Source organism: Chenopodium quinoa, unplaced genomic scaffold (genome assembly GCF_001683475.1).
Source record: "Chenopodium quinoa cultivar QQ74 unplaced genomic scaffold, ASM168347v1, whole genome shotgun sequence".
NCBI classification, from domain to species: Eukaryota; Viridiplantae; Streptophyta; class Magnoliopsida; order Caryophyllales; family Amaranthaceae; genus Chenopodium; species Chenopodium quinoa.
In genome coordinates, this window is record NW_018742204.1 from 21,230,796 (window position 1) to 21,247,431 (window position 16,636).

Below are 16,636 nucleotides of genomic sequence, written 5' to 3' on the forward strand. Positions count from 1 at the left end.
CACATGCTAAAATTTCAACCAAGTTTTAGAAAAGTAAAAATTATCACATGAGACAATCTCAGAGAGACATAAATAGCACTCCGTAGTTAAACTATATCATGTGTGCTTGTGCATTACAATTGGTCCATTGATAAAAACTAGGACTAGTAATGCACCATCAAATTACTCCAAAAGATGATAAGCAAAAGAAATGAACATGTTTACACTTACATAGATCATGAAAAGCTTTGACTAGTAGACAACCCATTGGTCCACATTTCTTGATGAATTGGCCCGCTCTTTCATTTTCATTTTCCTCAACCAAATGACCTCCCTATTCATGTACGCGCATTCAAAGCTAAAGTTTGCAACAAACACCACTCAACACCTAAGCATCTCTTTTCCTTTTCTCCCCCCTTTCCCTTTTTATACTTCTTCTTGTACTCCTTACTTATACTTTTGTCACTAATCATTTCACACTACACTACATTCACAACTTCCTCACTTGCTTACCAAGTCGATCATGTAACTATGACTCGACTCGAAACACTCTTCCTCACCATATTCTTACTATCGTTCTGTTCTACAAACTTTGACCTTAGTTCCGCCCTTGAATTCAAAGAAGCACCTAAATTTTACAACTCCCCAAATTGTGTAAACAATGATCAAACCGTCCACATTGCAATGACCCTAGACGCCACGTACCTCCGTGGCTCTATGGCCGCGATCTTATCAATCGTCCACCACTCCACTTGCCCCGATAACCTCCGATTCCACTTCATATCGGTCTCCTCCACCGCCACGAGTCGTGATCTCAACCGTACAATAGCCACCTCCTTTCCTTACCTCACATATTACATGTACTCATTGGATGACGCTAATGTTGCCGGTCTTATTTCCACGTCTATACGGTCATCCCTCGACTGCCCGTTAAACTACGCGAGAAATTACTTAGCTGCCCTTTTGCCGGAGCGTGTGAAGCGCGTGGTGTATCTTGACAATGATGTTGTTTTGGTTGATGATATTGGTAAACTTGCTGCTACTTCTCTTGGAGAAACCGCTGTTTTGGCTGCTCCCGAATATTGTAACGCTAATTTCAGAACGTATTTTACGCCGTCGTTTTGGGCTAATCCTGCTTTGTCTATGACATTTGAAGGCAGAAAAGCTTGCTACTTTAATACAGGTATGCCATTATTTTTTTGTAACATCTTTACTTTTTGATTTATTTGCTATACAAATACGAATCTGTTCTACTGGACTTAATATTAAAATAAGTTTTTAAAAAATATAAGTGAAGAGAAAAAAAATCGCAAACATAAGTTAAATTTAGCAAAAATAAGTTATAGCTAAGTACAATTAAATTAAGTCGAGGAGAGCAAAATACGGTACACTTAATAAGTTGACTAGTTGCACATGTTAAGGCAACACACACGACTATGAGTGCGAAATTGCGGATCCATCTTTATTTTAACATAGATTAGATTCCGAATTGAAGTAATTAATTGTACATTGATTTTATACCTTCATTTAATAACACAAGTACTAAATCTAATTAAGTATTGAATTAGTAAGGGTGCCAAAGTTTTGAATGATAGACATAAGTTAAATATTTTATGCTAGATTCTATTACGTCAATTGTAGATGGCATATTTAATTTTTTGACACATTAGAACATCATATTTCAATAATGTCACTAAGTGATCTAATAAATGTTACGGAGATTATATTCTCTCTGTTCCTTTTTATAGGCAAGTATTATATGCTTTTTACGCTCGTTTTTATTTTTCAAAATAAGTAAGAGATTGGGTGTACCGTATACCTCGAGGTATATAGAGGTAAAAGAAGAAACTGTTATTGGAAAGAAGATTTTAGGTTGATATGATTGTTTATGACTGAGGGGGTCTTGGAGATGCTTGTACGATAGTGTTTTAGTCTCTAGCTAGTTGGTGATATTATCATATCAGAGAGTTGGGAATCTAAAACTTCTGCTTTATAGGTATAATGCGATGAGAGTTGTATACCACCTTTGATAAGCTGTTGGCAGAAATTCTAATAATAGTAACATCTTCTACTATTTGTTAGAACATTGGACAATTAAGAAATTAAGGGACCGAATGTTTCTTCTAAACCCGTGATAAGCTATCTATGATTTTAAGGAAAATGTACGATAAAATTAAGAGTTTATTATATAAATACGTCCATTAGATACTCGTGGAGAAAATATAAGTTAATATCCTATTTCAACATGGTATCAGAGCCAACATGGCATAAAGGTTACGAGTTCGAATCTCATTCATCCCTCCTTATAAAGTGGAATATTAAATGCAGGGTATGAGGATGGCCCATGGGCTCTCGTATAAAAGGGGGTAAATAAATGCGTGATAGAGCATATAACATATTCACAAGTTTCAACCACCAGCTTAAACTTTTGATTTAATAAATATTTCAGCAATTGACAATCAAAATACTAAATGTACGTAATGGATTTATATCGGTGTAAGTATTGAAGAAATTTTGTTACTGTTGTTGATGGGTGTGCTTGAACATATGTTAGATAGCCATGCATAAAAAGTCAATTGAGACAATAAATGTAGGATTGGAGTTAAGTTCTCTTGTCAATTAATTGAACATCAACTAGTGCTCAGATATTTTCTAGTGGGAAGGGAAGTGTCCGACGTGAAAAGAAAATTATGGGTTCAAAAGTAACGTATACTTGTATAATCTATAATACTTTGATATAGATTGACTAGTGATTGGTGATGCTACATGACATAATGCATGCTATTCATTTTTACATAGGTTTATCTTACTATAATCAACTTTATTTGGGCCTAGCTAGTATTTTGAACTTTTATTTGATCTATGTTAGTTGTAACTTGTAGATAACATGTTTGATTATATGTTCCATATATGATATATGTATAGAACGATTTTAGGTTCTATTAGAGTGTAATATCTGTATAGAGAGTCAAAATTGTGAACTCAAAGTCATCGACAACTTCTCTTTACAACTCTACAAACAACGTAAACCTAGTAACGTCTTGCATCAATGTAAATCTTGTCACCTTCAATAAATCATGTAAACCCCATATTGTTCTAGTAGGTTGGATTATAAATATATACTTGTACAAAGTTGTTAGGTGCAAGACAAATAGAGTTAATTTCATATCAGCTGACGATTATATTTTCCGACCACGAAAATTTCGACAGGTGTGATGGTGATTGATTTAGAGAGGTGGAGAAATGGAGATTACACAACAAAAATTACAGAATGGATGGAATTACAAAAAAGAATGAGGATTTATGAATTGGGCTCATTACCACCTTTTTTATTGGTTTTTGCTGGGAAAATAGCCCCAGTTGATCATCGCTGGAACCAACATGGGCTTGGTGGCGATAACTTTCGTGGGCTTTGTAGGGACCTACATCCAGGCCCAGTTAGTCTGTTACATTGGAGTGGTAAAGGTAAGCCTTGGGCCCGTTTAGATGCTAAACGGCCCTGTCCATTGGACTCACTTTGGGCCCCTTATGATTTGTTGCAGACACCTTTTTTACTTGATTCCTGAAAAAAAAAAAGTACCTTTTTATGTAGTATTTTCTATCATCTATAGGTAGGGATGTTAGGATGCATATAACATACTATATGTATACGTAAGTTTTGTTATTATTACAAGTAACTTCCAATGTATTGAAGTTGTAGAAATACAAAAATGAGCTTGTTTATCATCAACTTGTTGATAACAAGAGAAAACGCGCGTATAAACGTACACATTAGAATGAAAGGTTCAACCTGTATGGTTGCTACGTACTTACATGCCAATTGTTAAGCTTATACTCCGTATTAGATAGTATATTTATGTAGTAAGTACTTTCCTTCATCTTACATATATAGTCACATACGTAGTTTATTATTTCAGGGTCTACGTCTCTATGATGGTGATGTGAAGCCCGATTTTAAAAATAAGACAGGCATCTAAAAATTTTACTTAATAGTTGTGAGCAAAATGTATACAAGCATTAGAAAAACTAGGACAAGTTTGTTCATAATTGTTCGTTAGCATATACAGAACATTAAACACCGTTAGCGTAGTGACATTAGACATTGATACAGGAAGTAAGAATACAGTTGCTCATGATCCTCAGGTCCTATTATAAGCTCAAATTTCATCTTTCTAACGGTTGTATATGTAATGCTACAGCTAGGATACAATTGGCTTTGGCGCTTCCTCGTAGTAGAATTCTTGGTCTGCCTCCCTAGTACTCCTCCTTCGCATGTGTTTGTAGTACACATACTGCATGATTATCTTGAAAAGAAGCAGTGTCAAGGCATAACAAACCGTCTTCTCAATACGTATTCATACATCAGTATGATTCAAGACCTTGGACTAATAATGGTCAGATTTCTTAGAAATGAAAACAGATATAGAAATTTAAAATTAAGGGAAAATAAAGGATACAAATAGATCAAGCACCACGCAAACGACAGCATCCAGCAACCAAGGCATGTTGGCTTTGATTTCTTCGAATTCTGTATGTCTTGCCAATATGCTGCATTTGTTATAGAGATAATGAAGTGTGAAGTTTAGAACGTTTGACCAAATAACAGTGACTGATTGTAAGTTCTAACAAGAGAGGAGTCAGAAAGAATACCTTGCAACATAGGCGACATTAGCAATAAGTGCAAACATAAACATCAGTGGATTCAGGCCCTACAAAAGCATATGACAGCAGAGTTATCCATCATGAAAACAGGATAAGGGGAACTATCCGTTACAATTGATTTAGATAAGTGTTAATAAGGTCCGATGACAAATATTACCTCCACACTTCCTCTTTTGATCTGGTCAATAAAAGACAGCAATAATGCTTGTTAGTATCAAATAGTGTTGCAGGAACAAATCAAAATAAAATCAAGCAGTGTAAAATGATTTAGTATTAGGAAGTATAGTATGGCTTACATTCCAAACGATCTGAGGAATCCGGCCGCCCATGTAAATAGCAGCCATCAACCAACCCAACCATTGACCCACTGCACTATGTTCTGAAGCATGTTCCTGCATATGTAGATTAGTTTAATGTCTCATATTGAACGATATCACAAGTAATGAGTTAAGTTCTGAAATTATATGTTGTTGGAAATGAATAGGCGTACGCTTAACAACATCCTCCTCCCTGTAAAGCCCCTGTAAGCTTCTGATAATGCATTGCCCCCACTTGGCAAGTTAACAGACACGGCCACCATTGCTCCTCGAGCAGCCTACCAAAAGGCAATTGACAAAAGAATAAATGAAAATTGATGCTATGTGACTGAGTATGCTATTGATGGATTATAAGATCTTTTCAGAAAGTTCGATTCTAACAAAAAAATGCTCTGTGATTCATGACAGAGAATGTAAAATAATTGTCCTCTTGAATTAATCCTCATTATCTTAGGCTGCATTATGTTTAATTTTCTCAATAAGTTTTGTTTTTAGTCATTACAATTATCACATATGCACACTAACTTGAGGACAACGTAGCTTTTTATATTTTTAATTAAGTAGACAAAATGTTCGTTATATTCTTATCTCAATTCTCTTCAGTCAACAACACTCGAATCAATCAACATACAAAATCTTAATTACTGTACGTGATAGAGTATAAAACATGATAGATTATAAAACATATTCCTGGGCCTCAACCATCAGTTTAAGCTTTTGGTTGAGTTGGTCCTTTAACATGGTATCGGAGCTAGCGTGACACAAAGGTTAGGGGTTCGAATCTCATCCGCCCCTCTTTCAAAGTGGAATTAATTTGCGCCGGGTATGAGAGGGTCTGTGTTGCATCCACATTTCAAGCCCAAAGGGTCTTTCATGTGGCTTTTGGTTGAGTTGGTCCTTTAACAGTACGAGTCTTACTTGCAGGTAACAAACATCTTCAGCAAATCTAACAAACGGAGTTTTGCACAACTTTTCGAAAACATTCAAGTTACGGGTCCTGTAAGAAGCTAACTAAGACAACCTCCATAGCACCAATGTGTCAATTAGTATGTAATGGGGACCAATAACTTCATGATTGTTTTCATGCAAAACCTTGGACTACATTTTTACATTATTGTCAATATATTATATATGCATAAAGGGTACTTTCGTAAATATAGCATAGAAAATACAAAGTGTGCAAGATAATGAAAATGACTTGTTTTTTAAATTCATAAGCAGCTAAACTGGAGTAGAAATTAGTTCATGAATGTGCACCAGAAAATATGCACAAGTGGCAAAATGAGTAAACCTAAAATATGTTGAAAAAGAAGTGAAAACTTACAGGACGTGGAATTTGTCGCGGTAGGCTAGTGCCTGTGGTACCTCTCTTAGCAGGTATGGGAATAGGATTAGTCTCTTCATCATCTGAAGATGAGTGGTCGTCGAGCCCCACTGCTGAGGGACCGCTCCTAGGGCCCGACCTCAGATAAGATCGGAATGGGGGTGTGTCACTCCCAGCTAGAGACCTTGCTGACCTGCATTTACATTACACGAATAATTTGTTCAGCTCATCTTTTAGTTCAACATGTTTGGATATATGCTAGCTGATTTTCTAGGATTATCTACAACTTTACGTACATGTAGTATCTTCGTGTTGGTGCTCTTACTGGAGAACTCGGGATTGGGATACCTGCCTGATCTGTTGGCTTCGGATTCAGTGGTTTTTTCACTTCTTGATCAACCTATATATTATCAACATTATCTAACCAACATGACAACATAATAAAATGTACAAATAATTAGTCAATTAATGTAACATATATATAATTACCTCGGTATGGACCTTATCATGACGACATTTCCACCACGAATAGAAGTAATCATAGTACACGCTCTGCAACACTAGCACTATTGTGCTAATTGCGTAAAACTGCCAAAATTCGAAAAATATAATGCATGTAAGTTCATGTAGCGACCCAAAATAGCAAGTAATTAAAATCCTTATTGTTTATGTCATAACAAAGGTGACAAATGAGGTACGATAGCTTAAATCTATTGAATTTGACTATAATCCCATCATAAACTTCGGCATCTATATGATTTGCTTATAAACCATATGAATGCATCATTCGATAAGTACATCAATCCAACATAATCAAAATATCTCATGAGTGATATGCGCGGTGCCCTGGACCAAGTGCATCGTTCTGTCTACTAACACAGAGTGAACATTTTGGCACAAAAATGCCTTAAATTAAAAAGAATATTCTCTAAATCCTAAGGGAATAATACTTCCTAGAGAACGGTTTTTATTTTTGAAGCAGTCAAGAAGCATCAAAACATTTATGTAGTGGATATTCTTGACTCAACTATTTTTCTTTTAAATTTTAATCATGCTAACATAACAATTTAAATGACCTTTATTTATTTTGTATCCAAAATAAGTAAGTAGTGAAAACTGAGGAGTAAGGACGAGAATAACAAGATACTAACCAAAGCTGTATAGAACTGGGTTGGCAGCTGCAAAATCACATACAAACAAAATTTAATTTAGTTAACAACCAAACAAATCGAAGCACTTAAGACGTAACGCCAAACATGGACACTTATTTCGATAAATTAAAAATTCAAACAATAATTATAACAAATTTTTTATAAGTATACATGATCATGATTTTTTAAGCACTAAAATACAAAATTATTAAGGGAAAGAAGAAAATAACATAAAAGAGCGAGGTAAATTATTTTTTGACTTTGGTGTAAGTGTAAATGCATCATGTAATCATGTCAGCACTCAACTGCTTACATGACAACATGTACTCTTATAAGCTTCTACTTTCCGGTGTATGCTATTTTGCCTTTAATACGCTACGGAATACATGGATTACTACTCCCTCTGTTCCTAAATAATTTAGGATAATTTGTCAATTACTACCACAAGTTAATATTACTTTATAAATTACTACCGCAAATTAAAAAAGTTGTAAATTACTACCGCAAATTTTTTTAAAATGTTGCAATTACTACCAAACCCCCATCAAACCCAACTATGACGTCAGATATAATGACGTCATAGTTAAGGGCTTTAATCATGGGTTAAAGTGATATAATGACGTCATAGTTGGGTTTAATGGGGGTTTGGTAGTGATCGCAAAATCTTAAAATTTTTTGGGTAGTAATTCACAAATTTTTAAATTTGTGGTAGTAATTTACAAAGTAATATTAACTTGCGGTAGTAATTGACAAATTTTCCAATAATTTATTACAATGTTATAAATACAGTTACTTGTACTATCTACGAAATTAGGGAGTAATTGTTACCCCTTCTGTTTTATTTTATTTTTCCTACTTTGATCAATTAATTTGCCTAACAAAAAAATTCGAAGTAGAAAAAACAATACTCCCTCTGTCCCTAAATTACATTCCTACTTCTAGCATTCATTCTTCACATAATAAAGAGAAGTAGAAATGTAATTTAGGGACGAAGAGAGTACGAAACATAGGGAATAATAGCGTAGTGAAAATTATAGAGTACTTAAGCTCAAAAAGAAATGAAAAGTAAGAATAATGAAGTCAAGTTTAAGCTTGAAATAAGGAATATCTAGGGATGTTGATTACTCACCGTAGCCGGCTCCAGAAGGCACCCCGCTAGATTAAATATATCTCTGAAAACAATCAATAAAATAATAAATTTGTTACATGCACATATGCAACTTGTCACACTCAAAACAAAAGCTATATCATTTTTATTTTTTAATACACCTACGACCTACCATTTATGTATACAAAACAATTAGTACTTGTAAATCTTAATTAAGTAAGATCTTAATAAATTACTGCCACTACTATTGCATAGATAACAAAAATGATTTTGTTTTCCCGTTTCGAAATATCGTAGGTGCATCCTTGTCCCCCCGGATGGAGCGTTCTACTAGCTTGTTGTTTCCTTACATATAGGGCTGGCCACAACTATGTCCACAAGTCGAGCTGAACTAGCAGAGGTACACTGCCGATAGAGTATAAAATATATTCCTGAACCTAAGAATTAGCTTAAACGGAAGGTTGAGGTTCTGGAATAGGTTTTATACTCATTTTGCTGCCTCAAATTGAATTAGACTACTACAATGACAATTACTAGTTCAAATTACAATATCAATACGACAACAAATTCCGAATCAATGGAGCAATAGAGAGAAATGAAGGGAAAGAATTACATACCCAAGAAACCAACCAATGAGGAAGAGAAGAGAAACACCATGGCTAGACTTGGTGCGAAAATTAGTGATGATTTGAGGAACCTCGGCAACAGCCCAAGCTATTAAACTAACGATACCAAAACCAAAGGAAAGATCATCTCTAACATTACAAAGGCAATCTTTGAAGTATTTTTGAACCCATCTCGAACATGGTTTGTTCTCTTTCCAACAGTATATTGCTCTGTTTGAAGACGCTCCCCTGTATTTCGCCTTCATTTTCTCTCTTTTCGTTTTTCCTTCTTTTGTGTGAATGGGTCTGGTTTTATATAGCGCTGGAGTTGTGGCTTACTTATTTAGTCTTTTATTAATATAATACTCTGTTTGTTCTACAAATGTACGTATGGAGTGTAATTTAGTGCCAGACCATAAATTAGTTGATTAAAGTTTTGGGGTTGAAATTAAATCATGTCTATATTATTATCCTTCCTCTATTTCTAAACTTATAAAATAATAAATATAATTTATATGATATAAACATGGTACCTATATAATGGTGGATAACGCTCTTCCTCTCTCCCTCTTTTCTAGGATTTTTAAAAAAATTTCGACCCTTTTCTCTTATTTTGCTTTAGTTTTGCAATTTAGTTTTTAATAAATCTACACAAGTTGTGACGTTGTGTAGATGTTCGTCCATCTCCCTATAGTGGAATAGTTAGTTTTTATTAGTTTAAGTTGTTTTTTTTTGGTACGTTTATAAAAAAATAATAAACTTTTGTCTTATTATCAATTTGTTGGTAGAAATTTGTCCAGGATCGTAACGGTTATTAATTCTTCAAATGCGTTCAAGTGAATCAGATGAAAATCATCCTTATAGCTACAACTAATCGTTAAATTGTCTCTCTGAAAAGGTTATATATTCCAGTAATGTGTGCGAGAGATAGACCACAGTGCAAGATCTATTCAACTACTGTAGTTTTGATGAAGGAAACTCTTATTTGATTCAATTTATATATTTGTTGATCTAGATTTCATTTATTGTGTCGTATGCCTTTTATTAATGATTTTTTTTTTTTAAAAAAAAAAAAAATTACTATGTATAATGGTGGATTGGTAAATTAATGGGATTATCCATAAATGGAATGAAATATTCTTGTAGGCAGGTTGTAAATGAAAATTGGTATTTTTAGGTGGAAGGAATAATAGTTTATTGGATTCAATTTTTAACATCACGAATTCACGATTATCAATGTTCTATTTTGACTAATTTATATATTCGGTTAACTATTATAGGGTAATTACTTATTTATAAACATTGATTACCAATGTTATGAACTAGCATTAGATTAATTTAAAGGTTTTTTTTTTTTTTTTTTCCACCCGGTTCACCTTTTGGGCTAATCTGGATTCAGAGATTAGTTTTGATTCTAATCCCTTCCCAATTGTTATTGCGGGGGATCAGTTATGGGTGGTTAGATCGATTATTTTAAGTGATTGTAAAAAAAGATTGTATTAACATTTCTTCAATTATACTCTGTAAGAAATACCTGAAAAATAATTATATTGTACATTAGAATTGAAATTATTCAGATCCATGACTTCTTAATGTTAAATAAAATATTGTTATACTTTTCTTAATTGTTATTCTTTTCAATATGTACATACCTTCATGTAAAATTCCTTCTAAAATGAGTGTATGAGATTCAAGTATTCAACCCTGGCTAGCCTGCCTCATGTATGCATGCTTAAACTTATAGACCTAGCCAATTGTTCTATCTAGATTCTTACTTCATACTTTGAATTGTTAGGGTTGTGAGGGCGCAATGGAATTAAAGATTTAAAGATGACATAGATATTGAGAAAATTAATTGTGAATAAATATGGCAAGAAAATGACTAAAGAGAGACACAATTTATCGTTAGAAATACAAAAAACTACATTAGTAACAAATCAACGTTTGACTTTTTTTTTTCATCATAATATCACCAAATATGGAGTAATACTATTTGATAATTTTTGTAATAAATGAGAGATTAAACTCCGTAATTATTCATGACAAAAAAATTCAGAAATTGTGTTGTCTGAAAACTGTAATAAGCAAACATGATGCCATGCATACATACACTACCATGAATATAACCACAAATTATAACAAAGTTCAACGCTTTATTAAAATGATAAACTTACATGATATTTTATATTCTGAATCTGAAGCTTGATACCGTCACTATACATGTACAACATCGATCACCTCATTATTCTATCCCATGATAGTTCTGTTGTACTCCATATATAAGTAGCATGCAATGTTGTGTTGGTACCAAATGGTCCAAATGAGGCAACATTCATTTCACTAGTTATACTTATACATAATACAATACTCCCTTCATCCTTTTATTAAATACATGTATTGTTTTTTGACAAATCAAAATTAAGGACCTATTTCCATTTTAAGGTTATAAAATTTGAGAATATTCTCTACTTTTTGATGAGTTGTCATCAATTTGCTGTACTAATAAATTTTTTTACATCAATTTCTAACACTTTCTCTCTCTCTCCCTCTTTTCAATTATTCCCAACCACTAGATTAATCCCGTGCGATGCATGGTTTTAAATAAGAATTGAATTATAGACTTTTAACACGTACGGAAAGAAAATAACTTTCTCATTTTTCCTAACTAATTAATTTATAATTAAATATGAATGTACAATTCCCGAAAGTGCATAATTTTCATATTTAATTAAGAAATTTCAATTAAATTATATTATTAACTATTGTTAACAACTCGTAAATAACTAAATAGCATAATATGACATCATTCTTGCATTTTAGAGGGAAAAAAATTAAATAAAAAAGTGACACGTAAGTAATGATGACATCAGTGATTGTTATTGTAGTATATATATAGATATATAGATTATTTTTTCTTAGGGATTGACGAGTGATTTTAGTTTTTGATGAGCATTGGACAAATCAAAATTAAGGACCTATTTCTATTTTAAGGTTGTACGTACTTTTTGATGAGCATTGGATAAGATTACAAGCTAAAAGTAGAAATATTAAATTAAAATAAATATAAATTACATCGATTGACGCGTGATTTTATCATGCATTTCAAAATTAATACCATTTTAGGTTAAAGTTTAATTTTTTAATATAACGTCCGGGGGCGTTCGTTAACAAGGTCCTTTTCTAAGGGAAAATACAAGTTTATCTGCCAGATAAACGAATTTTTATTAATCTAGTGACATTTCAGTAAATCTATTGAAAAATAGTGGTAATTTATTTAGTAATTTTGGTGAGCTGTCTAATTACTATTTACAACTTGCATTTACTGTTTGATGCGGAAATTACACATGTACTGATTGTACTCCTCAATTAGTACATGAAAAAACGCATGGACCCCTCCACGGGTAACTTGGAAAAACAATAGATTTATCTGGGGAACTTGAAAAAACGATTTTGTTTATCTGGGAAATAATACTCCTTTTCTAAATATATTGTGAATAAATGAATGACGTTTTTACTTTCCAAAAATGATACTCCGATGTGTATTAAAATTAGTAATGTTTAACTACTCTCGACCCTTTCTCTCTCTAACCCTAGCCTTATCCTCAACCGCCCCCACCGCTCCTCCTTTTCTTACCCCCCTGCTCGCCGGCGACTGGCACGCTCTGCCTAGCCGTCGTCGGCGAGCCTAGCCCTGCAATTTCCTTTCTTCTCTAGTTTTTTTAGCTTTCGTTTTTGGTTAGTCGGTGTAGAAGTCAGGGGTTCTCTTGGTCGTGGTTTCGTTTAGGTTGATCGTCAGTGTTTAGCGGCCTACTGTAACAAGTCAAGAACCAAAGGCTAGCCTTAACGCCGTCGTTGAAAGGAACTTCGTTAATAGATTCCCGACGGTAAAGGTGAAGTTATGGTGCTAGCCTTAACGCCGCCGTTGAAAGGAACTTCGTTAATAGATTCCCGATGGTAAAGGTGAAGTTAGGGTTAGGGTTTCCTCGCGTACCCAAGGGTTGGTTCAGTGAGGGGTTCTTTGTGATGTCGTGGACGATTGCTTCGGGTGGTGGGTTGTTTGCTACAGTTAAGGGCTGCCGTAGAGGTTCCCTTTTCGCTCCCCTGTTTCTTCTCGCTACTTTACTGCTTTGTTTATTTTATTGTTTTTTTAATTTTATTTTGCTTTAGTTTACTTTTGTTGTGTTTGCTTATGTTGTGTGATTGGTTGTTTGGTTTGCTTTGTTTAAATAACTCTCTGCTTAGGCATGAGTTAGAGTGTGTTAGAGTACTTCTTGTTTCGGGAGTTATCGAAGTGTTGTTGTGGTTTTTGGAGCCTAGTTTGTGGTTTTTGTGGGTTGTAAGATTAAACGCCCCCTTTTTCGTTGGGTGGGTGGTCCTACTTGGAGCCTTGTTGGGGTGTAAAGGTGTTCCCTTGGTAGTTAATATAGTTTACCGGAGGGGGGGGGGAAGTTAATTGCGCAGCTGGATGATTCTCTCTGCATATGGAGTTTGCAGGAGAAGTGTGGTTTTGGGGGAAGAGCTTGGTTTGTCGATCTTGTTGCTGGGTTGTGGGATGTGGGATGATATAGGCATTCAAGTAATTGCTATCATCCCGTTGTTAGTGTGGGTGATGACAAGGTCAGTCATCGCTGTTAAACAATATCTTGAAGGAGGCTACCCATCTTTAATGTTTGGGTTGAGCAAAGTCCTCCATTTTCTTGCATTCTGTGTTAGTAGAATTGCAAGAGGAAAACCTGCATTTGGATGCACGGTTTCTCATAGAGTCATTAGAGTATATAACTCTATAGGTTTTGTTTCGAGACTCCTAGAATGCAGTTTTGTTTTTCGATCCCTAGGAGTGGAATGGTGTCATAGGTTAGGTCTTCAGCAACAGGGTGCTTTTTTCGGGTTCTTTCGTTTCCCAACAGTTTCCATCATGAGTTCCCGTCGCTTTCAATGCCAGTTCGGGTTCTTTTCAAGGTTTGTGATCCGCGGTTCAATCGGCTTCTCTTGGTCCACAGTTTGGATGTGGTTTGGTCTTCTGGGTTGTCCAGGCTCTGTGGCTCTTGGTGTGCTGCACGATCTTTTCAGTATTTTCTTATCTTCGATCCTCCTTGACTAGTTCTTAATGTGTGTGGTCTTTTTATGTTCATGTACTGTTTAGGTTGTAATTGTTTTTCTTTAATAGTATCTTTTATTAAAAAAAAAAAAAAAAAAAAAAAAAAATATATATATATATATAGTAATGTTTGAATGAGGAGTACTCCGTAGTAAAAAAAAAGCTGAAATTGGAGATCGAAAAGGCAAATGATGAGGTGTAGGATGAGAAGGATGACATTATTATGATGAGAAGAAAGAAAAAAGGCGAAAGATAGAGTCGATTATAAAGACGACGCGTGTGAGTAGCGGCCTCGGTTCGCTGCAATCTGTACCTTTAGCTATCACCCCTGTCTTTCTCGAATTAATGTCTCGCCTTTGTGTTTGTAATTGTCTTCAATTCCCTCTCTTTGCCGCATTTATGCAGTAACAGCCAATGCCATCCTCGATGTTTATTCTTTTTAGCTTTCTTACCACTTGTCTAATTTCACCATATCAACTACATTCTAGATTATTATCCGTTTTTTGTTTTTAAATCAAGCAGAAAATATATCCATTACATTGTCACAACTCACAAGGTCCATTTTACATTTGGATGTACAATTATTTACTTTGTAATATGCTACCGCGTATTATGTTTCATGTATTACATTATATTTCCTCCGTTTTTATTTAGTTGACACATTTAATTTAGGCACATATATTAAAAAGAGGAGAGAGAATGAAAAAGTAAGTGGGATAGCTTGTAAATGCAAGGTAAAAAAATTACCCCAAAAGAAAACGTGTCAACTAAAAAAAAATTTCCTAAAAAGAATACGTGTCAACTTAAAAGAAACGAAAGTAGTATATATTTGGCCATTTGTTCATTTAGAAACAGATTTTAAGAAGGAAAAAAAAAATTTAGGGACTGTTCATATTTACTGAACTGATCTGAACTGAACTGAATAGAGCTGAAGTGAATTTTTTATGAGAAAACTAAACTGAACTAAACTGATTGGAGTTGAATTGAATTTAAGTTGAAGTGAACAGACCCTTAGGTCCTGTTTACATTTACTTAATTTCAATTCAGCTCCAATTAGTTCAGTTCAATTCAGTTCAGCTTTTAATTTCCCTCTCTCATAAAATATTCAGTTCAGCTCAGTTCAGTTCAGTTCCAATCAGTTCAGTTCAGTTCAGCTCACTTCAATAAATGTGAACATGCCCTTACTGTATCGATCTTGTAAAACAAATTACTAATTACTAATAATAGTTATTTACAAGTACTATATGAAGTTTTAAATACTAATTATTTATTATTGACTGTCAATTACTAATTACTTCAAGATCGATACATGTAACTATGTAAGGGTCTGCAATAAATAACTAATTACTAATAAACTTACCAGGCTACCAGCAGTTTGGTTGAATAATGGTGAGAGAGAGAAAGTGACTGCAAAGAATTGGGCTTTAAGTGGGTAGTCCAATTGAAGATACCCAAATTTCATGGAGTTGCTAATCGGGTCGCGTCTACTAGATGACCATAAATTTTTTTTTGGTGCAAACTAGATGACCATAAGTTTGGACTATGTTGTATTGTGACCCAATAACATTCATTCAGATCGCGGGCCTTGTTCACCGAGCCAATTGTTATGAATGTCTTAATATTTGATATTTCATGTGACAGTTTGAGTAAGGGACTGTTCAATTTAGCTTAATTTTTGTTTAGTTCAACTCCTAATTTTCTTCTCTCATAAAATATTTATTTTAGCTCAGCTTAGTTTAGTTCAGCTTCAATCATTTTAGTTTAGTTCAGTTCAGTAAATATGAACAGACCCTAACACATACTTCTTAAAGGGTTGAGGGTATGGACTTACGGTGGGTGCTACTAGAAATAACGGAATTGTAATCGCAAAAAACAACATTACAATGCATTTTTTTATTTTATGAGAGATATAAAGGTATACTCCCTTAGTTTTTAAATACTTCCTCCATTTCTTTTAGGCTCGTATGCCGATGCTAATCTTTGATCAATAATATCTTTAATCATCAATAAGAATAAATGTTAATCTATTAATTGAGACGATTCCAACAAGTACCCACAAGACTATATTTTTTTTTTCTCATGTATAAATCGCATACATTAGTCAAAGTAAGATAAATAAATAGTGTAAAAAATAAAAAAATGAATCAAGTATTAAAACAGAGGGAGTGATTGTTTTGAATTATTAACTTAATTATACACAGCATAATTATTTATCGATGATTACATACTCTCCCTATGAAGCATTGCGATTTCAATTTATGCAAAAAATTTAGATACCTATATATAGAGTATATATGTATTTTCATCATTTTTTGTCAACCAATAATTATCAGGCACAGGGTGAATTTACAAAGATGATCTATACCAGTATTACTTTTTGGGTGTAAAGAGA

At 33.9% G+C, this 16,636-nt stretch overlaps 2 protein-coding genes across 2 annotated transcripts; one reads left to right on the plus strand and one right to left on the minus strand.

Moving 5' to 3' along the window:
• Positions 1-145: 145 nt before the first annotated feature.
• LOC110723028 (probable galacturonosyltransferase-like 1) lies at positions 146-3,791 on the plus strand. The gene is made up of 2 exons (XM_021902303.1): positions 146-1,162; positions 3,190-3,791. The coding sequence occupies exons 1-2, from the start codon at positions 511-513 to the stop codon at positions 3,543-3,545; spliced, it is 1,008 nt and encodes a 335-aa protein (XP_021757995.1). The 5' UTR covers positions 146-510; the 3' UTR covers positions 3,546-3,791.
• Positions 3,792-3,928: 137 nt separating this feature from the next.
• On the minus strand, positions 3,929-9,698 carry LOC110723038. Its single transcript, XM_021902313.1, has 12 exons — positions 9,159-9,698; positions 8,563-8,605; positions 7,434-7,460; positions 6,772-6,870; positions 6,579-6,682; positions 6,283-6,475; positions 5,132-5,236; positions 4,938-5,033; positions 4,799-4,819; positions 4,630-4,688; positions 4,437-4,527; positions 3,929-4,283 (listed from the first exon to the last, which is right to left on the minus strand). The coding sequence occupies exons 1-12, from the start codon at positions 9,410-9,412 to the stop codon at positions 4,179-4,181; spliced, it is 1,197 nt and encodes a 398-aa protein (XP_021758005.1). The 5' UTR covers positions 9,413-9,698; the 3' UTR covers positions 3,929-4,178.
• Between the last annotated feature and the right edge of the window lie 6,938 nt (positions 9,699-16,636).